General features: G+C 46.2%; 1 protein-coding gene across 2 annotated transcripts in view; it reads right to left on the reverse strand.

Annotated features, from left to right (window-relative positions):
- Positions 1–22,973, reverse strand: part of SLC4A9 (solute carrier family 4 member 9) — a 36,713-nt gene extending 13,740 nt beyond the window's left edge. Inside the window, exons 1-15 of one of the 2 annotated variants that reach the window (XM_081917745.1) lie at positions 21,938–22,973; positions 17,227–17,387; positions 16,526–16,675; positions 15,854–15,915; positions 14,437–14,594; positions 12,979–13,066; positions 11,991–12,145; positions 10,855–10,971; positions 10,456–10,630; positions 10,061–10,194; positions 8,620–8,891; positions 7,425–7,480; positions 6,138–6,326; positions 4,626–4,739; positions 352–513 (exon numbers count right to left, since the gene is read on the reverse strand). In XM_081917745.1, coding sequence (XP_081773871.1) covers positions 352–513; positions 4,626–4,739; positions 6,138–6,326; positions 7,425–7,480; positions 8,620–8,891; positions 10,061–10,194; positions 10,456–10,630; positions 10,855–10,971; positions 11,991–12,145; positions 12,979–13,066; positions 14,437–14,594; positions 15,854–15,915; positions 16,526–16,675; positions 17,227–17,387; positions 21,938–22,266 — 2,322 coding nt within the window. In that variant the 5' untranslated portion in view covers positions 22,267–22,973. The remainder of the gene's footprint in view (positions 1–351; positions 514–4,625; positions 4,740–6,137; positions 6,327–7,424; positions 7,481–8,619; positions 8,892–10,060; positions 10,195–10,455; positions 10,631–10,854; positions 10,972–11,990; positions 12,146–12,978; positions 13,067–14,436; positions 14,595–15,853; positions 15,916–16,525; positions 16,676–17,226; positions 17,388–21,937) is intronic. The other variant, XM_081917746.1, reaches the window with a different exon arrangement.
- Positions 22,974–23,499: the final 526 nt, after the last annotated feature.

Raw genomic sequence — 23,499 nt, forward strand, 5'->3', positions numbered from 1 at the left:
AAACTACAAGATTGTTAGTTGTGACAGGCTACCTTGCAACTGTGGGGTGACTGATAGGTGTAGGATGAGGGAAATATATTGCTGCATCCAGCACTCAGAACTAGGAGATGGGCAGCCGAGAGAAATCTCAGTCTGTCTCCTCCGTTTCTTCCAATTTTTTTAACTGACGTCAGGCCCGAATGATGGGAAGCCTGGCCACTGCTGGCTGCAGCAGCTAGAACTGGCGCATGGCAACCTCTGAGGTGAGTCACAGGGACAGATTTGTTTTGAAGCAGATGTTCAATGGCTGTTTACTTCTTTGGGAAAATCTATCACAGCACATGCCTGAGAGAACCCCAGCCCAGCACTGACCTGAAGCTTGTAGTCCTTGCGGTTGAGAATGACAGCTGTTATTTGCTGGTCCATGAAGATGAGGATAATGACCAGAATGGCAGGCACTGACGATGCCAAGCATATCCACCAGGAGTTTGCTCCAAATGGAAACACAACCCAGCCTCTCTCAGGGTTTGTGGGCTGTAGAGAAAAGGTTGATTGGGAAAAGTTAGTAGGGCCCAGGCTGGATCAAGGGCAGGCGGCAAGAATTTCAGCCACAGATTTGTTGAGCTGCCTCCCCAGGCAAGGAAGCTCTCTGTGCCTCCACTCCCATCTGACCACACAGGCAGGGCTGCAAGGCTACTCACAGAGGGTGGCTTTCCAGCTGATTAAATTACAGAGGGCTTGTTTTCATTACATCTTGATAGTGTTTTACAGGTCCTGTGATTAGAGTTACATGACTTTTTAAAAAGAAAAACCACCACCACCATTTGATAAATGCATTCATCTTCCATATATTCTAAATAAGAATTAAATAAAACATTGGGCCTTGCTCTAGACTGGAGTCTAGAGCTGTGTTTCCCAAAGCATGTGGTCTTGCCCTTTGTGGGGCAGTGGAATTACCTAAGTGGGTGCTAAGAGGCAAGGGGGTGCTGGAGATGTAAATAACTACATCTGGATTTGCTGGATCAAGTTCTTCCATATTGTTGAATTAGGACTCCGCTCCATTGGCAAAGAAAAACCGCTTTATATGCGCTGGATATGCATTATAACACTGTGACACCAGATGGCGCTGTGGAGCTCCATTTTTGCCAACCTGATTTCTCACACAAAGTTTACAAGGCGTTTAACTGAAATGCTTCTTTGATGTGCCTAGATCCAGCCTTAATTAAACTAAATAGTTTTAACTGGATTTTCAATAAATGTCAATTAACTGTTACTGTTTGAATTTTTTTGTTATTATAGGGGGTTGTGTATACAACTACTGTATTTCGAATAATGCTTTCTATAAGATGGAGCTTATGGGAATGAGCTTATGGAACAAAGGGGCAAGTGGACCCAAAAGTACGGAAACCGGTAGTCTAGAAGATGCCGCTGGCTTAAGGGTGGCCGCCAGGACCAAGGCCATTTGTCCCAGCCTCAAGTGCTGGTTGAGGCAGAAGACTTAGCTGAAGCTCTGCTTCTGCATCTGAAACGGGCTCATTGTCTTCTTGTCCCTGCCAAGGGATCCCACTTGAATCCCAATTCATTTAACGTAAGACTGGCAGAGAAATGTCGGGCTCCAGTTACTCCAAGTTACTCCAGAAGCACCTACAAAGCCAGCCTCCTTGGTGGTGGCTTCTCCGACTCTGAAATCCCTCCCTGGAGAAGCCAGACTGGCTCCCTCCTTGCTGTGCTTCCTTCTCTGGCAGGTGAAGACCTCCTTAGTCCAACAGGCTTTGGGGAACTGACTGGTTTTAATTAAAGGGCTGGTGCTGCGCTGGTTTTTTAATTGTAAATAAAAGACATACAGATAATTATATTTTATATTTATGTTTAGTTTTAATTCTATAAATGTTTGAGTTTTAGCTGCTCCTATTTTATCTGTAAGGCACCTTGAGTTCTTGCCAGGGAAAAGGGCTCAGTATAAATGGATTAATAGTGATAAGGATAATAATAGTATATGGGGCCCCGATCTTGGCCCTGACGTTTCACCCACATTGCACAAGCTGCCTCTTGGCTGCCTGTTAGGAGGAGAGACCAGGCGCTCCCTCCTACGCCCCTCCTTTGGGAAACAGGCAGCGCTGCTCCCCACGAAGCCTCAGTTAATCCTTAGTTAATCCTTCCACGCCCAGGCCTGCAGCAGGGCAGCTCAAGCTTGGCCCTGATCCACCAGCCGACTCCTGCTTCCCTGCTCACAGTGCCGCCAGGGAACAACCATGGCAGGGCTGCTTGGCTTTGGCTCAGTTACGATGCCTGTAGTCTGTGCAGGCCTCAAACACCTTAGTTTTATACCCGTCTAACTGTCCTGGGTTCCCCCAAAGAATCCAGGCAACGGAAGCCTGAGACATGCACATCTCCCTCCCAGGGGTCCCTGGGGAGTCGGGATGGAGTCAGCAATCTTTCAAACATCAGGACATTGCCCCGCATTTGTGCTAAAGAGTCTAAGACAGCAATTCCATTTACACTTACTTGGGAGTAAGTCCTACTTAAATCATTGGAGTTTATTTCTGAGTAAACATAGACTCGGCTATAAAGCTATGCCATATATATTTGTTGGAAGCAATAAATGAATAATTGATCCGTGTGCAGGAAATATTTGTGGAGTACCAAACAAGACAACAGATCCTGCCCTGCAAAATTTGCAACCTAAAAGAGGCCTTCCTTCCCATCACAGCAATCCTTCCCTTTTGGGGGCAGCTGCCTCAAGAAGCCATGAGTCATAATTGTGAGCCTCTTTAGCCGTAGGCCACCTCCTTCATTTCAGTGCTTCTGCCCTCTTGCCTTTAACAGCAGCTGGACACAAAGCAAAGTTTAGAAGGTATTGCATTCACCATCACGCCCATTCTATTTCCATGCCAGGAAAAGCTTCCACTGCTCCACTTCTGTGTTTCAGGTGGTTTACAGAAGCCCAGGAGCATCCCATGGCTTCTCTCACTGTTCTTCCCCAGTCTCGTAATTTCCCCCTTCCCTGTGTGGCTGTAATGAGCAGCACTGCAAGTGTGCTACGCAGGGACAGCTGCTACCTCTCCTTCTGCTGCACTGGAGAATTTTTGAGGTATGTGCAATTTCTCCAGGTTCTGCCTAGACACAGGAGGTGTGCCCTTTTATACCCAACAGACACTATAGTTTGGTGGTTGAGGGTGTAACTTGAGAGCCAGGAAGTTCCTAGTTCAAACCTCGCTGTTAAGTCACTAGGTGACTTTATGCAAGCCGTGTCTCTCAGCCTCAGTTCTCCATCTGTGGCATGGAGCTAGTACTGCTGACCTTCTTCACAGGCTGCTTATAAGAATTACAAAATTGCTGTGTGTTATTACTCCTCTTGGCGCACTTCCAAGAGGGACAGAGGGTGGGTCAGTCAGTCAACCAATCCCTAAGGAACCAAGAGGTATAAATGGGCAAATTTTCCACAACATACTCCTAACCAATGTTAGCAATATGTTGCATTACTTTAATCCTGTCCAGGTGCAGAAAACTGGTTCTTCTCTGACTCCTGCCGTTCTTGCCTTCTGTACTGAGCCAGTCAACAATGTGTTACTTAATTCATGTTAATACACACTAATTAAAGGTATGCCCATTGCGCAGCATGAGACATTCACACCCACACAGTGAAGTGGCCCTTCCCACTACCTTTTAAGAATAGTACTGGTGCTACAAGAGACCCAGAAACTGCACTGCACTGCCGGATCTTTTGTTTTAGCCCCTGCTGTCAAGAAGGCACAGATGATGCCCAAATAACCTCTGCTGAGCTCAGGGACCAAAGATGGACTACAGGACCCAAAGAGAGCTCTTGCAAGGTATTCTTATTTTGAATAGGCTTTATGAAACTACAGTCCCCATCTTGCATTATCACCCAGCCTTCAGGTTCGTGAGGGCTGGGTGGCAGGGACATCAGTCTGGGTGATGCCTTAAGTCCCTTCTCACAACTTGGGGTCCTATATCTCTGGGGGTAGAATGTATCAGAGCAAGCTTTATTTATTGGCTAGCTAGTTAAGCACCACAACCAGTATTAGTTTGTGCCATAGATGGGTGGTCCTTTCCCCCCTCCCTCACCTAACTGGTAGAGAGGAGAACAAAAGCCAGTGAGCTGGGTCAGAGGAGGCTGGAACCCGACACACGCTTGCTGTGCTGGAGCCAAAGCCGTGGCAGATGAAGAAGCAAGACCTTCAAGGGTGTTGATGCTGTGAGCTCCTCCATCATATTCTCAGGTTGTATATATGTGTAAATAATACCATACACCCCAAAGACATGACAGTCTCTGCTGACCTTCATTCTAAGGAAACAGAACTCTGGGCAACTGCTGAACCCCTGGAATCTCTCAACTCTCTGAGATGGGGATGGCATATGAAAGGCCCAAAACATTTCAAGTAGTTATGTTGAACAGTAATGCTCCCTAAGGAATTTGTTTTGCAGAACTGCCTTACCAGTCTGCCATCTAGGGAAATGTGATCAAATGTGCTACATGCTGAGAAATTCTTTACTTTAACTTCTTTCTTATGTAATCCTCTCACACCTTCAAAATTCCACAGAAATGTATGGCCCCAGACGCAACATTTGCACTTATTCTGCACCCTAACAGAGCAACTCTTTGGCATGCTCCAAGCCGGGCCCACCTTGAATTTGTTGGGCACAATGAGCTTCGGGGTCTCCAATCCGAGGGCAGCATCGATTCCACAGAATATGAGAATAGCCAGGATGATGGAGAAGTCGCCCACCAGCCTCCTCAGCTAAAAACCAAACAAAATAATTGCCATGAGATTTGCAGAGCAAGGTTTACACTCGCAAGTACGCAGAGTTAAGGTTAGTGTTCCCATTCCAAAGAAGCCCTGGACTTTAATAAAATTCAGAAAAGTCAGGAGTGAAACACCTTATAAGGAAGGGTCCGATAAAAAGTGTGTGTTCCTTTCTATAAACCAAGATGTGAAATTATACTTCCTTTATAACTGTAGATGTTTGTGTGAGAGGATGGTGGACTCTGGAAGAGAGAGGTGTGTGTGTGTGTGTGTGTGTGTGTGTGTGAGAGAGAGAGAGAGAGAGAGAGAGAGAGAGAGAGAGAGAGAGAGAGAGAGAGAGAGAGATGGAACTAAGCAAAGAACTTGCAGGTGAGAGAGGGAAGGGATGGCAGCAGCAATCTAGCAAACATGCTCTACTTTGAGGAGAGAGGTCTGCATCCTCTCAACAATGGCCTGTTCTTTTCTTTAGTTTCTTTTTTGTGTGTTATTATGAGGGATGCAAAATTTAGAATGAAATATAAAATAAATGCTAAAAACAAGTAATGCCTGTGCACTTATTGTGCAACTCCCCCCCTCCCGGTCCCCAATGGCTGTAAAGAAAAAAGAAGAGCAATAAAATGGACAAGCTGCCAAGGGACACAACCCACGCTCATTCGAGAGCAGAAATCCTTACAGTGGGCTGCCCTTCGTCAAGGAAAAAACCCTCATTGCCTCCCCTAAAGTATCTAATGCAGTCAATGGGACCAACAAGCCTCATTCTGGACCATGGACCACTAGGACAAGCACATCAAAAATAAAAGTTAAGTGATGGCTGGCGGGAGGGTGGGAGGATAGGGGAGCAAAGCAAACAGACTTTACACTGAAACATTTTGTTTAGAATCATAGAGAGTTGGAAGGGACCCTGAGGATCATCTGGTCCACCCCCTGCAATGCAGGAACACGCAGCTGTTCCATACGGGTATCAAACCTGCCACCCTGGAATCATCAGCACTATGCTCTAACCAACTGCTCTACAGTCCTGGATTGTAGAGCTGAGCTTTTTGCTTATTGAGTATTCAGTTGGCCTTGGTGTCTGCTATGTTCAGAATCTGCCTGCAGATATAAAAAGCGCAGAGCTGAGTAGTTCTGCAGGGAATTCTGCTGGAATGGCCTCCTGCCTCCCCTCAAAGCCTCGGTGGCCCAGGGATGGAGGCATTCATTTCTCACTGAGCACTGGGCAATATCTTCTGGGACCCACCAGGAAGCACCAACTGAAGGAAGTAAGGAGATTTCCTGGTGTAGAAGAAACCAGGCACATGAAAGAACTTGGAGGGTGTAGTAGTAATCGCACATATTGAAACCACCCGCCCACCCCTTTATCCAGGGAATGGATGAGAGAGGGGAGGTACTCACAGCTGCCGGGAAATAGCGGCTGGACTTGAAGTTCTTTAAGGCCATAGAGCAGAGAAATGTTCCCAGGAACAGAATGTAAGACATGAAAGTGATGTCAGGCACGAAGTTGCAGCTGTTGCCCACCAGGTGGCCTCCGAGTTGCACACACTCTTGCTTGGTCAGCAGGGACCAGTTCCCAGACTCGGACTGCTGTGGGGAAGAAAGCAGCAATCTCACGGAGGAGCCTGGCTTAAAGAAACGGATCCCAGCCCTGAGCAAGGCGGAAAGATGTGCTGTTGCCTAGGATGGATGTTTTGTGGAATTGATCCCAGTTTCAAGCATCATGATGACGTCTCTCTGTATGCACAGCATCCCTTTCTGCCTTTCTTCCCTCTCCCTGGTCCCCAGCCGCCCTGGAGGCAAAGATTCAGAGCAGGGACAGGGCTGGCCTGACCAACAGGCAATGCGAAGCAGCTGCCTAAAGCGGAGGTCGCTGGGATTCGGAGTGGCAGTGGCAGCCCTCTGCCTGCTTCTCTTGAGCCCTGGGGCTCTTCCCCTCCCTCAAAGGACAGAGCAGTGTGTGCCCTAGGATCTCCTTTGCCTCAGGTGTGGGGTCCCATCACTGACATGGAAGTGCCCTGGGCTTGTAGAATGGGTGGGTGGCAGAGAGGTCCATCTTTGCCCTCTCCTCCTAGGCCACATCTGAATGAGGAGCGCATGGAACATACAGAGATGCTGTGCATCTCCCCAGACCGATGCTTTCACCACCAGGATGCTGAAAGGACAGCCTTAGTAGGTGGGTTAAGTAAGGGAAAGAGTGTGTCTTGGCTGCACATCTCAAGGCCACAGTCACTGGCAGCTGCAGCCAGGACGACCCTTTCCCCTGCCCTCCCACAGCAGGCTCATCCCATGGCTGCAACTTGCCCTCTGGGCCACTTCACCATTAACTAATAAAATGGGCAGGAGCATCTATTTGGGATTTTTTGGGGGGTGGGAGTTACGGGATGGCTCCAGAAGGACTGCAGAATGGTCTAGCATTTGTGAGGCTGTGATGTTTTCAAAAGAACGACATGAAATCCACATAAGGGTGATGATGTATCTTGGCAGTGACGGCTACTGCATGATGACCCCTTGGCCATTCCACCTATCCCAGCTATGACACCAGGAAATAATTCAAGGTCTCCAAGGGACATGGAGTTCTTGATCCTCCTTTGGTCGGTTGCATTAGTCACAACATACTGTAGGCTCTTTGGACCTTGGTTTCCTTTTATTCACATCCTAATAATTGAAAACGATTCAATTTCTTACCTCTCCCAAACTGCTGAAGGTTGGGAACAGTGTCTCGTTCAGAAGAGAAGAGTTGTCTGAAAGAAACAATGGTTAAGTCCAAGACTATATTTCCTCATACAACCTGCCCAGGTTTTGAGATCTTCAGGGGATGCCCTTCTATTGATCCTGCCACCCTCCCAGGCACATTTGGGTGTGTGTGCAGGTGAGGGCCTTCTCTAGAGAAGCTAGACCGGCTCCCTCCTTGCATCCTTCTGCTGGCAGGTGAAGACTTATTCCAACAGACTTTGGGGACTGAAGGTCTGGTGCTCTGCTGTTTTTATTGTAAAAAAATTCCTCCAGTATATATATATATATATATATATATATATATATATATATATATATATATATATGCTTTCGTAGATTTTCACGGGTACAGGAATGCAGGTTTTGGTGTCCTCGGGTGTCTTCCCGTGTAAAAGTTGGGGTGTCTAGGCGACGTTTCGACGAGGTCTCACTCGTCATCTTCAGGCTGGTGCTTTCGGCTTCTTGTTACTGGAACAGAGCAGGATCTCCACCACCACACCCCCTCAACAGTATTTATAGGAACTCAAACACTGAGATCCTGCTCTGTTCCAGTAACAAGAAGCCGAAAGCACCAGCCTGAAGATGACGAGTGAGACCTCGTCGAAACGTCGCCTAGACACCCCAACTTTTACACGGGAAGACACCCGAGGACACCAAAACCTGCATATATATATATATATATATATTTGCTTTCGTAGATTTGAGATATATATATATATATATGTGTGTGTGTGTGTGTGTGTGACATATATATATATGTGTGTGTGTGTGTGTGTGTGTGTGTGTGTGTAGTTTTTATTGTAATTACCTGTATGGTTTTAATATATTTTTATGTATACATAAATAGTTTTAATTTTATCAATGTTTAATTGGTTTTCATTTTAAATATTGCTTTTCCTATGTTTTAAGCTGTTCTTATATTTGGCTGTAAACTGCCTTGAGTCCCTATCAGGGAAAAAGGCAGATATAAATAAATAAAATAATAATGTTAAACACTGAGCAGAAAAAACCCTAAGCTGAAGAATTTCTCAGATGTGACCCATCATGGACCAATCGGACTAGAGATACAGGCAGACAACAGCTTCCCTGCAGGGCATCCAGCCATCCCAACCCACCCATTGCAACAAGCATGGGCTTCTCATCTCACCTCTCTCTGGCACCCGGCAGGTGCAGCTGTACAAGGTGACATCACTGATCTTGTAGTCCCAGTTGACTGGGTAGTGTTCCACCAGAGACAGCATCTTCTTAACAGCATCGTAGATGAAAATGAAGCTGATGAGGGCACAGAAGCCTTCTTCGGTGAAGCGTGTGAAATACTGCACCAAGTAACTGGCTTCGGTAGCCACCAGAATGAGGCCAAAGAAGGCCACCCAGAGGCCGATCCAGAGGCGGAATTCCAAGTAATCCAAGCTGTAGTCTCTGGAAGGAAGGAAGGGCCAAAAGAATATTCCTGAATGGGCTGCTTCACTTGCAAGAGAGCAGCCAGTTAACCACAAGACGCCACATCCTACTCCAGCCTTCTTGCCCTGGAGTCTCAACAAGGGAGGCACATAGCAGCTAAGGAGCTACATCTACAGCCAGTCTTCCACTATTGGGAGACTGACATTTCAGCACTTTCTCTTGCCAGCTTGCAGGTCGGCTCCCCTCACTCACAAAAAGGTAGAAAGAGATGGTAGTCTGAGGCCACCTATTTCTCACATGCACACCACTCAGTTAATAACTGAAATTATCAAATTATGAGCCATGGAATCCATGCACTGCGGGGGGGGGGGGGAGGTAGAATGCGTCCCTCTTCTCATCAGAGGCACCAGCCTCTTCAGCTGTCAGGCTGAGCTGAAGACAGCTGACCAGCAATGCCTAGTCAAGACAAGCCTTTTGCTTTCATCCAGTGATAGCCTGCTTGCACTTGATCAGCTGAGGCCTATTGCATGATCCTTTTTATGTTGGGAAGTTAAGCCAGGCTGACTTCCTTACTGGGCTTGACATACTGAACCGTGCTCTGTAAATGCTTTGACACATTTCCCAATAACAGTGAACATCCTGCTATGGAACTTGGTTACAATACAATTATGGCTGCAAAACACTTTTATGTACAAATAAGGAAGGATCCACCAACAATGGAAGAACAGCTGTTAAAACTGACTGACTTAGCTGGGATGGCAAAAATGACATGCTTTCAGAGGAAAGTCATCGTTAATATTTGTTAAAGATCGGAAACTTCTCGTAGACGTTTTGCATGAAAAGAAAATGAAGTAATGATATTTGGATTTGAGGACTGAAGATACTGTTTGTTTATAGAAAGTGGCTTTATGGGATGTAATATTGGACTGGACAAAGTGAATATCATTTTTATATCGTGGGCAGATGAATAATCAGAAAATCTTTATTTTCCTAATCTTATTTTTCTATCCTTTTTTTAACCTCTTTTCTTTAATTTTTAATTTTTCTTTCTCTATTCCTTTCTCCCTCCTCTCTCTTGAATATATTCAACCTCTCTTGAATAACCCCGTCATTCAGAGGCATAAGCAAGGACAGCTCCCATGGCTTGCTTCCAACACGAACAACCCGATATGAGGGGCCTTACTTACTTGCTGAAGGAGAAAAGAAGCCGCTCAAAGACCAGGACAGGCCCCGTGCTGCTTAGGATGGTGAGAGGCTGGCCAGCAAACAGGCAGAAAAAGGCTCCAGCAAAAGCAGTTCCCAGGAAACTCTCCAGCACACCCTGAATCGCAGGAAGAAGCACATGGCTCTGGTTGGTTAGATGGCCAACTACCCCCGTCTAACTGCTGCAGCTGGGCTGGTGGGCATGAGATCCCCTGCTCCTGTGCAGCAACCAAGGAGTGCCAGTGCTGCATTCCCTTCTCTCCCCCCCCCCCCGCCGGTGTGCCTGTGCAGGTTGCTGTGGCAACATGAGGTGGGGGAGCTGAGGTGTTGAGAACCACAGAGCGCATGTGGGCACTGCGAGCAGGACTCTTGCTCAGACCTGCATGTTGTCTGTCGCATCTCCCAGCATCCCTCCAAAGGTGATGGCGTTGGTGACTGTGGCCAGGTAGATGTACAGGATGGCTGAAAGGCACTGGATGTTGAGGGCATCATAGAAATCACTGCAGTACCAGCGGGCTTTTCTCTGGATATCCTTCAGTAACCCTCCAAATAGTCTGCAGCAGGGAGAAAAGGAGAGACTTCCTTAATCTGGGGTTTTTAATTTGCTGCATGTGGTTATTTTGGTCCCCCCTGCCCCTTTTCCCACCTCCCACTCCAAGCCAGTGCTGCAATGATGCACAGCTGGCCTTGCTCCAGCCCTGTACCTGTGAGCCTCCCCACTCCAGAGGCCTGGCGGGAAGCCCCCGCCTACAGTCACCCTCCCTGCCCTGAGTTTTACCTTCCGGTCCTCTTCAGCTCTTCACTGACGTGCTGATGCCCATGGCCATGGCGCTCGTCCGCGGCAGACAAGTGCCCACTCGCGTGAGGATTCCACTCTCGGAAGTGCAAGGCGATCCTAAGAATGCAAAGGATAGAGGCATTCTGGTTTGCAAAGAAGCAGCATTCTGCTGGGGGCCATCAATCCTCCGCTCTCCTCCTCTATTCCTGTCTGCCACTGACAGGCTCCAGTGGCTTGTATGGAAGATGCAATGATACACCCTCCGAATGCCTCATGGCACAATACCCAGAGAAATAATGGACAGCGTCATATCTGATCATAGAACTGTAGAGTTGGAAGGGAGCCCAAGGGGAAATCTAGTCCACCCCCTGCAATGCAGGAATCATTGATGCAGCCCACATGTTAGCAGTGGTGGCAGCAGCATTACTGTAGGTTAGTGCCTTGCCCCCACCCCACCTCTTTTTTAAATAAACAAACAAACAAACAAACAAACAAACAAACAAACCATAAAGGTAGTGCATACAGCAGACATAGGCAATCTCAGCCCTCTAGGTGTTTTGGGACTACAACTCTCATCAGCCCTAGCTAACAGGACTAGTGGTCAGGGATGATGGGAACTGTAGTCTCAAAACATCTGGAGGGTCAAGTTTGCCTGTGCCTGGCATACAGCTTTGGAGTAGTTTGGTTACAGGAAACAACGGAACTGTGTGGCAGAACAGGCAGCCAGGATGCCCTCTCACAAAGAAGCAAATAAAAACAGAACACACACAAGACCTGATGGCTGGAGGAACAGGGATTGTGTTGCCTGACAGTGTCACAAATGGAGTGGAACAGGCACCTGCGCCTGCAACATTTGCATGCCTTGGGCCAGAGACACTGGCAAGGACCAGAACTTCCCAGCAATGAGATATAGAGGATGTTCACAATAGTGGCTTGAAACACTGTGAGGTAATTTGTCGCCCCCTTAATTTTTTTATCATCTTTTTAAAATTATTTTGAACATTTCATCCAAAACAGAGATTCCAGAGCAGTGTACACAAATATAATCGAATAGCTCTACAATATTAAAAATTTAGCTAAAGAGATCTAAGAATCAGCAACTTTCTTTCCTGTTCCCAGCTCCTCTCTGCACATACCTCTTCTGTGGTGAGGGCAAGCATTTTGGGGGGGCAATTCGAGTGGTTGGGTCCCATTTGCCCGGGGGTAGGACAGTCAGTTCATCCAGAAACTCATCAATTCCTGCAGTGAGATCTTCTGCGTCTCTTGCTTTCCGGGCAACTCTCTGGAAAAGCTGGAAAGGAATGGTATTAGTCCCAGCTCTGCCTCCTTACAGGAAAGACAAATCACGGGAACGCATTCTGGGAAAGCGCAAGGGCTTGTGGTGGTTTTGGTTGCCTGCATGCAGCAAAACAGACTTATGACCTTGCACAATCTAAAATGTCAAGAAAGCTGTTCACCCTTAAATGGAGGAAATTATGGACAATTCAGCCATTTGCTGTCTCAATGACAGAGCATTAAGGGGCTTACTGGGGCCAAAGTATCATCACAACTATAAAGTTACATGTTTTAATCATTAATTTTGCAGCTGGAAATTAAGTCACTAATGCATAATGCAGCTCCTTTCTAGCCTACATAATAATTTGAAGTTTTTCTACATTATATGCGTTATATTTCCTACATAAAAAATGCTCTGGGGAGTTCTTTTTATTAGTTTAAAGCAGATTTGCTATTGCTCTTTGCAGAAACCAGCCGCCCCCTCCAAGACACATCAGTTTGAAACAGAAGGCAGGGCTATATGAGGTTTGTTCAGTCATACAATAGTCCTTTCACAAAGAATATGGACAAACTATGTTCATAATACATTTCATGATAATTATGATAGGGTTCTGAAAAATATAGGCAGCCCATTAAAAAGTTTGAACTGGTGGCAACCTTACCTAGCAATCCAAGACCTGTTCCTCCCTGGGCAATTAGAAGATTGACATTAGGGGTACTAATCACCCGTTGACTTCTCCAGCCTTTAGCACCATCACGCTATCCCATAACTGCAGTGTGCGGCACCTTCCCTAATTTTATGGCAGCGGCAGCAGATCTTTGCACCTCCCAGCCAGAACCCAAACTCACCTCATCTGTCAGGAGAGTAGCCACAGCCCTGCCGATTTCATGGTAGGCCTTCACTTTGGCTCTGGGGCCCAGGAGGATAAAGAGGAACCTAGAGAGAGTCACAGCAATGTCAAGAGTGGGGTCAAAGATGAGCCCATTTTCCTACTTTCAAAGCAAGCAGCTCACTGAGGCCTCAATCCTAAACTCAGCACAAATTGCTGAGGTGAGGGGCTCAGGCGCTTTATTCCTCGCATTACTAAGCAAGCTCTAAGGCTGATCTTCTACTGTGCTGCAACACGTTTGCTACAGCGGTCAGAGTGAGAAAACGGTGACTCATTAGCCCATCTGGAACAGGTGACCTGAGGAACCAGTTAGGCTTGTCTCTGTAGGACTGATGCTCTAGGCTGGGGTCCTCAGACTGGACAACTCTTTCCTCTATTTGCTTGACCTGAAAGCTGGCCACCAGGCCACCTGTCAATGCTCCTTCCATCTCTGGTTCTCTTCATACTTACCAGCCCACTCGGGAACCAGCCTGCCTTAACTTGCCTCTAGCCCTATGAATCTTGGTTTGCCCACACCCCCATGTGTAGTCTGGCTCAGGGTTTGGCCAAGGACCGACCAAAAAAGATAGAATCCTGCCTCACTGAGAATGCCCTAAACCAGAGATAGCTTTCCAAGTGTACTGGACTATCAGTCTCAGCTAGCATGGCCTCTGTTTGAGGTTGATAGAAGTTGTAGTCCAACAGCTCATGGAGGCACTATATTGGCTATCCCTGCCCTAGGTTGTGTGGGACTGGCTGCCATCATGCCATGAGTGTAACTGGAAGGAGCAAGATGGCGGCCACTGAAATGGAACAAATTATTTCTCAAAAGAATGGGGAGAAAGAAACACCACAGCAATGGCTTGCCACTGAGCATACTCTCCACAATCCTGGCAAATATGGGATCTGGTCAGGACTGACTGCTGTTCACAGCCTTAGCATTGAATAGATTGAGAATATTTCAGAATGACCTGAAGTGTGGCCTCGTTGAAGCCAGTTAACCAATTTAAATGGTTTCCCACCACCTCAGCCCCTCAGGTGTTGCTGTGCCATGGGGCAACAGTGCATTGAAACACGGCTATCCAGGCATAGGTCAGCTGGCTGATGACACCTGATAATCTCGTGCCCACTGTATCTTCAGGAGGTAGCACTCAGTTCGCTACCCAAGTGTAGGGTTGCCGTATTTTGAAGAGAGAAAAAAGACTTTGCCAACTTCTACTTTTAACTATGGATTGTTATGATGACTCTACCAATAAAAGGGGACGTGTCCTGGAAAAAGAGGACCTATGGCAATCCACAACTACACCCATCTAGTTGTGTATCAGAACACAGACAACTGCAATTATTTCCTATGCCAAGAACTGCAGGACACCCCTTTCACTCTAGCATCTACGGAGGAAACTTTGCTGTCCTGCCCCGCTCCCTGTTTGCTTCTTACCTGCTAGGGAAAGCAACTTCTGCTAAGCCCCCAAGAAGCACTGGTTCCTGCAGACGCACAAAAGCAACAAAAGGTTTCTCCAGGAAGCTGGCTTCTCCTACAAGAATGTTGGCCACTTCAGTCCCAGCTGGAATCTTCTTCTTAAAGTGATTATTAAGCTGCAGTGAGAGAAAAATCTAGGGTTGGTGATCCATAGCTCAGAAAACAACGGTAAGGTGACAGAACATATGTTGTGGACCATACAGAGGAGAGAGGGAGACCTCAACAACCATTAACTCTCTTTTTGTGGAGTGCCCAAACTAGGGAAGCTGCTGGTGACTGCTGCACATTCCTTCATCCAAAATAAAAGCATCACCTGGGAAGTTTCTCAGTCTCAATGGTACAGTCAACCATTCTGAACACTGCCAGGAAGATATCCCAATTCAGAGGCCATTCTAGTGATGTATATATTCACTCACCAGGCAGGGGCTACTGGGTACCCATGCATTTCACAACTAGGCCAAATTCCACACAAACAAAGAAACAAACATTTCTTTAAAACACACATTTTATTCACCTGACAAAAACCAGAGAAATCAGTGCTAAAGCAGCCTGGCATAAGTGGCTCTCTGCCATGGTTAGGAAGGGCCTCAGCAAGTGCAAGACTGCCGTGCCCTGGCAAGTGAGGGCACTGCAAAAAGGAAGACAGTCTGGAACATTGCATTGTTGGCTGGATTGTGCTAGGAAGACTGTGCAAACCTGAACTTCTGCTTTGCCCCTGAATTCCTTCTGCAAAATACTGACAGTCTGGAAGAACGCTCCTTCTGTTCCAGTCAATGCTTTTTTGTAGAAAAAAATGTGCCAGAACTCACCTCAGTTGCCAACTCAGACGCCGACATTGACGCCATCTTGAAACTAAAATCACGTGACAAGATGTCGGGCTACACTATCTTATAGGATGGTTCAGACTGTGTCCCCACATGCCTTCACTCATTAAAGGGGAGCAAGGCGCTGTGTTCCGCCAGGGAAAAAGCCCTGGTTCCAGGGATGGGGAAATCAGGTGTTACTGGTCCTCTGAATGCTACTGAACTACAGCTCACAGCTGCCCCCATACTTGATCATTGACCATGGAAGTTGGGGCTGGTGTCCAATGACATCTCCTGTCCCTTACTCTAACCAAAGGATACTTGCTTCTTGCGTGTTCCTTAATGTAAAGGGCATCCCTCCCGGAATGAAATCCCACCCAAACTTCAGAGCTGAGAGCTAGAAGCAGGTATGGTATTTCAAAGCTATGAGGAGCTGGTTGGACAGAATTTAAAAAGGGGTCCTGTGTAGATATGTTTTCCCACCAGGACAACACCTGAGAGTTCTTGTAAAGAGGCCTTTGAAGCACTTTGCAACCTTCCCTCTTTCCCTACATGCACCACACATTACTTACCTGTTCCTTTAGGGGCACCTCTGAGACTTCACCCACCAGATCTGAGCGGCTGTTAGCTTTGTCTGCAACAGAAATGAAAAACCAAAGCAAAAATAGAGAAAGCCCTTTGACACTTCTAAACACAATTCCATTGAAAGACTACACACAGGAGCATATTAGTGAGTTACTGCCCCTTCAAAAGGCGTTGCCTTGATAACTAGGATGGATAACATGTGCTCCTGCAGATGACACTGGATTTCAACTCCCATTGGTCTCAGCCAGCCCAGCCCAGTGGCCAGGGATGGTGAGATCTGTAGCCCTACAACATCTGGAAGCTGCCAGGTTCCCTACCCCTGCTTTAAAAGTTGTAAATTATGTATAACTTCTAAAGAGGTGTGAAGATTAAAGCATCACTCTCCACCTGATACCTTAACATAGACCTATCATGGTTCCACCAGCACATCTGAATCCAGTTATGCCGTCATTCCTCCTGAGATTAGTGTCTAAATGTACTCCTAATCATAAATAAGTCACACTGAGTTGAATAAAAGGAGGCAATCTTTAGCTTATAGGTAAGTGGATTTCTGGTGCCACCACCTGAACAGTGTTCTACACACTGGTTGCCTGTTTGCTGTAGCCTGGAGTTAAAGAGCAAGGGATGGGACCCAGAGGGACAGTGCAAGGACTACTTACCAGAGCAGGAGGCCACACCCATCTCCACCAGCATCCTCAGCTGAGATTTGGTGATGTGGTGCTGAGGCTTGAGGAGCAAGACATACATGAGTTTCTTTGAGAGCTCTGGCCTGAGGGCATGGCTCTCTATTTGGGTTTCAATCACCTTTTCTTGAACACAAAATAAACACAAAGTGAGTCCTCTCAAAATAAGGGCTCCCCCCTCCCCTTTGCTGTAAACATTTATAATCTTTGGCATCTACTGAAGAAACCTTTTTATATATTAAAAAAAAATTAAACTGCCTTACTAGCAAAGCTAAAGAACCTTTAATATAAATCACCACCATGCAAATAAAGAGCAGTTTTCCAATGACATGGAAATTAATCTGTCCAGAAGGATTTCCGTACAGATCACCCATTATTGACTCTTCTGATAATCAGGGAGTCCATCAGTTAGGGTGGTCCCCTTTATAAGTTGCTGAAATTCCCCCTTCTACACAATAGAGGGTGAAGGTAGGGAACAGAATGTAGGCCCCTGGGAAGTGAAATGCAGAAAGAACAGACAGTGATGTTTACCTAAAAGCAAAATAAGTTACAGTGACCAATTAACAAGCCAGAGTTGGCAATAATAACACTAAAGGAGTTTCAACCCCACTCGTACTTGACTAATGAGGGGTGGGTTTCTCTGAACAAGCAGGGATCTCTGCACATTTCCCACATACCAAGTATTTGCTTAAAATTGCGAGCTTCCAAATCCAGCAGGACAGCTCCTCTCTTTATACATGTCCGTAGCTCAAACAGGCTGTGAAGGGAGAGAGTTGTCACGTGAGGCTTGCTCCAGCGTTCTCCTCCATCTTCCACTTTCTCTTCAAACTTTATCCACCTGAATTGGAAAAAAGTGAAGGCCACATTTGAGATCCTTGTGCATGCAAAATTTCTATTTCCTAAGCCATGACCACATGGCTTCACCAGAATGTCTTATTTAATTTTCAAGTGACAACATTTTGGCCCTTGCACTTAAGGAGGAAAACATAAGAAATGACCTGTCTAGGATAATTAAAACTAGTCAGGATGAAGACACGAGGAGTTTAGTGTTTAAAAAAATCAAAACCGAAACTTATTCCCCCCAGGTTGTGGTCCTGACAAAAACACCTTGAAGCGTGTCTCTGCCGTGAGGAAAGATGCCACTGCCAGGATTACAGTGCAGGAGCAAAAGGTTAAAGAAAACACTCTTCCACCCTCCATGGTCCTGATAAATACATAAACAAACAAACAAACAAACAAACAAACAGAATGAATCACACACACTGCCAGCCCACACGTGAATGTCCAAATTGGCTCTTCGCCTGTCGTGGGAAAATCGCAGGAGCATTGTTCCCTCAGCAGGTTTTTACTCTTCTCATGGTCGTTTGTTGCTGATATGCATGTATGGGAATCCAACCCTGATCTGCAGAGAACCTTGCAGTGCATCAGCTACTGGCCTCCTTATTAGGCCTCAGCAGGAGCCAGACTCCAGGTAAGAGACAGGTAGAGTGCATGACTGCATGTCACCCTGCAGGCAGAAGTTGCGTGGGGCGGGCAGCAATTTTCACTGATTTCCCCTCCCCCCACAGCTCTCTGTGGCTGAAAACAGTATGAGAGGCACCACAGAGGACTACAGGGAAGGATGAACTGCTAAAAGGCACCCTTCTCTCCACACACGTCTGCTGGCAGGAGCATCCTGTGAGTGGAACTCCTGCTAGCAGAAGCCGGCTTAGGACTGAAGCCAATTCCTTCTACAGTCTTATCAACTCATCACTTAGGATTTATCTTGGCTGCGCTCCCTACAAACAGGGAATAAGAGGGCAGCCAAAACTATTTTTGGCAAACTGGTCTCTTTTTTAATTTTCAAGGGCTCCACAAATGCTTACATAATGCCTTTTTGCCAGGCACCTGTATCTGTAGCAACTTAGAAACCATGTTGTCCAATGGAACAGTCAGTGGATGTTTGCAGAGTAGGGTGGGCATGAAACAGTCTATTTTTGTGTTGCGAACTGCCCTGGGATCTACAGATGAAGTATATAATAATAATAATAATAATAATAATAATAATAATAATAATAATAATAATATACCAAAAATTCATGAAGTTGACTCTCTAATTTGAGTAGACACAGATATTTGTAGAAATGTGAAACCTTATCAAACCTAATTCTATTTCATTTAACGATTTCCTTGCCATTTCACTGTTTCTATTTGACCACCCAAAAGAAGTATCCAAAGAGTGCTCGCCTAGGACACTGGCCAGTAAGGAAGGAATATTGTGCAAAGCTGGCGGCTTGCATTCTCTGGTTGCCTAGGCAACACAGGAGGAAGCCGCTGTCTTGGATCCATGTTGGGCACAGTTACCCTGCCCAAATGAACCAGGCCACACAAACCTCCCAAAATGCTCATATTGCTCCCAGAGGCCACTTCACACTTTTGGAAGTGGGTCAGGTGATAAAAGCTTTTCCTCCAGCCTGGGATGGTCTCTCCAGGGACATATGCCTGTTGCTGAGTCCAATCTCTTTTAGCCTTTTTCACCATAAGCAAAATGTTGTACAGTATTGCATTTGTGCATGCAGATGTGTATATTGCAAAAAAATAAAATAAAAATAAAATCCTGTTGTTGGTATACAACCTCAGCAGAAATGAATGAGGGCCATGAATGGCTGAGTGCTGACAGCTCTTATAAGGAAGCAAAGTTGTTCTCCAGAAATAGGTCAGAGTGACATGATGAACTGATCTCTCAGGGCACCGCCGCATGATAAATCAGGGGTTCAAAGGGCAACCAAGCTGCCTGGCTGTCCAACAGCTTAAGGTGGCCATGCACTCCCTGACTTGCTTGCATTCACTAGGACAGCACAGCCCCTGTGTCCTCAGCCTTTCTCAGCCTTGGGTCCTCAGATGTTGTTGGATTACAACAACTAGTGGGAACCTAGCTAGGTTGAGAAAGGCCGTCCTGTGTGCATACAACCCTATGCACTGTCTGTTTATTTAGGACATTTTAATACCACCCACCCTCAAGATTTATTCCAAGCCTAAAGGCTTGTCTTTGTGTAGAGAACGTACAGGTACTGGGGGAGGGCATTTAGAAAGGGACTTGCTGCTGTGATCCTGCCCCATATGCTCATTCACTGCAATATTATCTGATGCTGAGTTCACTAGCAGAAGCAGACAGGTATAGCTCACTGAGTGCAGTTTTCCCCCCCCCCTTATGCAGTTGCCAACCTATTATTATTATTATTATTATTATTATTATTATTATTATTATACTTCAAAATGCCCACATAAACCTCCATCTAAGGTGAACAGCTATTGCATAGGCTAAATACTGCTAAATACCCTCTACTGTCTCTATATAGGGTCCGCATAGATCACATAGTATAGGCTACAACTGTGACAAAATCAGAAAGTTTGAAATATGTCTCACACCAGGTGACTCAGGAAAGTGAGCCAAGCCAACAGTTACATATCAACACACATATATGCATAACATGGTCAAGAAATTAAGCATATAGGAAACTGTTATCCATTTTTCAGAGTAAAAACAGTCCCAGAGACAATGAGTGAACCTCGGGTGGGGAACTCACAACACATGCAGGTGGGTAACTCAAAGAAGCAAGCCAAGCCACACACTGCAAGTCAATTTACATGAATGAATTCTGTAAAGGAATTAATCATGTAAAAGACATCCTTCCAGAAAAGGTCATAATTTTAGCAATTTCACACTAAGACTAAAATAAATAGGGGAGCACCCTATTTATTTTTGCTACTTGCAATCTTCAGAAGGTAGAGATCTACTTCTGTACCTGAGCCTGTGATTGCTCCATGCAGAAAGGTGAGGGGGCCAAGGCTACAGGTACAGGTTGCAACTACCAGTTGAGATGAACAGTGAGAAAGAAGAGGAAGGAATGTGGGCAAGAGTGGACCATTTCTGAAATCTCTCTCCAGTGTCCCCTCAACAACATTTACCCATGAATTTTAATGTGATGGCTATATGATGAGCATGAGTAGAAAGAATTCTATGACAAATCCCAGGATATTGTTGTAAACAATGCATTTCTACCGCTATGTTCACTCACACACTCTTAAATGACACACCTATTGTCATCAAAGTCAAATTCTTGGACATTTCAAAAGGGTTGCAAAATATTTTTGAAGAGCAAGAATATCACTTAAAGAAGATGTGATGGTTTCCTACTCAAGGAGCCATTCACAGCTACGTGTTCTCCCCTAAAAATGAGTATTTTTATCATGCAACATCAGTAAGACTTCTTGCTGAAAGTGTGTGACGCCAAACTTTTCAATGACAACAATAATAACTTGGCACATTTGCAACACTTTTTTGCTCGCTCAAACCACTTTACACATATTAAAACAGCCTTGCTACACTGGGAGGCAGTGTGGCATAGTGGCTAGAGTGTCAGACTAGGACCTGGGAGGCAAAGCTTCAAGCCCCACTCGACCACTGGATGACCTTGGAGTCAGTTACTGCCTCTCAACCTAACCTCCCTCACAGGATTGTTGTGGGGGTTAAATGAAGGAGGCAGAGTAGCATGTACACCACCTTGAGCTCCTTTGAGAAAAAAGGTGGGGTGTAGATGCATTAGCTATGGTGCCGTTGGCACTGGCATGCCTAGTTAATTTGTTTATGAACTGATATTTCACCTGTTGTTAACCACTGTGCTTTACCCGACACAGTGCACTGCTGCCATGCCCACGCTTCAGGATGAGAACATGGCAAGCAACATTGCCTGGAAGATTATTGTGTCTGGTGTGGCCTTTGCCAAATATTTCAGCTTTTCTCTGTGTTTTCTGCCACAAACCATCCCTCATCTCACCTTGGCATTTGCCAAGGAGCCAGGATTAACGGTTGAGCATAGCCCTGAGTGTGAATGATGCCTTCTACTCAAACTTGTTTTAGGCACAAGCGAAGAGGCTGACTTTTAATTTCGGGGTTTTAATATTTGAAACAGGCAAGGTTGAATTTGTGGCGTTTGAAAGGTGGACAACCCAACCCAATTATTCACCTGGAGAAATGACTTGATGAGAGACCCTGGCCTACTTCCAGCTGCCAGAAGAGCAGCATGAGGAGGAAGATTCCCCCCCCCCACTGCCCCCCAAAATCACTTCCCCAGGGGTGGCTATGGGCTGGTCAAAGTGCCCCCAGCCAGGCAGACTTAAGCATCCAAGTGTATGAAGCTTCCTTACCCCAAGTCATTGGCCCATCCAGACCAGAATTTGCACACTTTGACATCTGGCAGCTCCCTAAGAACTCAGGCAGGCTGAAGTCTTTCCCATTCCTGCTGGAAAACCGCTTAACCGAAAGCCCTGCAGACTGAACCTGAGGCATTCTGCATGCAGAGCATGTGTTCTGCCACAAAGTTCAGCCTTGAGTGAGCAGCCACCTACCTGGCGGTTTGCCTCCATTCCAGTCCTTCAGGGGTACTGAAGAGCTCAGAGAGCTGTATAAATAGCACTGGGCAATTTGCTCCTTCATTCTCCTCCACCTCCTCCTCCTCCTCCTGTTTCAGCATAAGGCTCACTCTCTCTGCTGCTGGTGAGATGCTGGAGGTGAAGATACTTCTCCCAACCGCTTGGCAGATGACCACAGAAGTTCTGCTGGGGGGCTCCTGCTCTCCTCCATTGCTGTTGCCGGTCCCCTCGGCTTGCAGAGTCAGGCCGTCTTTCCTTTCAGCTGGACAACCGTCGCTTGCACCCAGGGCACTTGCTTTGGACATCCTGAGCCTGGGCAAACCTTCAGCACACCTCTTCCCTCCTTGGCAATGCCTTTGACCCCAGCAGAGCAGGAACTGAGCAGACCCAAGACATCCTGCCTTTTTAAGAGCCGAAAGCCGGTTCAGGTCAGAGAAAGGCAAGTGGATGGGAGCACCGCCCAAAACAATATTATCAGGGAGAAGAACTCTTGCCCTGCAGATACCGGCTGGAACTCACAGGGGCAGCTCCATTCTGCCCACCTGATTGCAGGGACCGCCTAGTCCACACGGAAGGGGGCTTGTTTACAAGGGTGTACTATTTGAAGCCTTGGGCTGGCCATCCTGGGGAGTGGAGAAATCTGAGACAAGAAAAGTGTTGAGGTGGGGGAAGAAGGAGAAACCTGACACATCTGAACCTTTGATGGGGTGGAAGCTGGAAGGATTTGCAGAAATTGGAGTAGAAAAACTAAGGCTCTCTTGACCTAGCCCAACTCCATGTGGAGGAGATATAGGCACCTGCAAGGGGATATGAAACCTGTGACTTCCCAAACACAGATTTTGTGTGCCTCTTGAGTTGCGCCAGGGCCAAGAAGGTGACCCTCCTGACCTTTCTCATGGTCATTCAGGCAACAGATGGTTCTTATTCTTATTTTAAAAGATCAGCAACTTTAAAAGAGTTCAGCAGGAAACCTCTAAAAGACCCCAGTTTATATTTACCTGCAAATTGCCTTGAAGTCAACAGCCTTCTTTTGTTAACTTTAACAATGACCACTGCACATTAAGCCTATTGAATAAATGTATCCACCTATGGATAAATTAATATATGAACTGTGCAAGTTTATTGGCCTCCTGAGTTTTCAATGCTTCAGCACAAATACCTTGAGCACTTTGCCATTCTAGTTTTATCCAAGACAAAGTCCTGATCAGGCACACGGTTATGAATGATTAAAAGAAGAGAAATGCTTGTGAATCAAGGCGTTTGTAGCTGGAGGCATATATGTGACTCTCTTTGGGGATGCTTTTTTGTTTGTTTTTCTATATGGCTCTGAAGCTCTCCTCCCCCACCTAGCCATGATTTTGGACGTGAGCATGGAATGTGGGAACAGGCCAGGGTTGTTTCAACATGATGTGATTAATGGGAACTGCTAAACGAGTCGTCCATGTTTTTGGCATGAGCAATAAATAGTGCACCTACCAGTCAGAGAAGGATTCCTTCTAGGAGGGAAAGGCCTCTAACTCCTCCTTTTTACCCACAAG

The sequence above is a fragment of the Podarcis melisellensis genome (assembly GCF_964234715.1).
Source record: "Podarcis melisellensis genome assembly, chromosome: 7".
NCBI classification, from domain to species: domain Eukaryota; kingdom Metazoa; phylum Chordata; class Lepidosauria; order Squamata; family Lacertidae; genus Podarcis; species Podarcis melisellensis.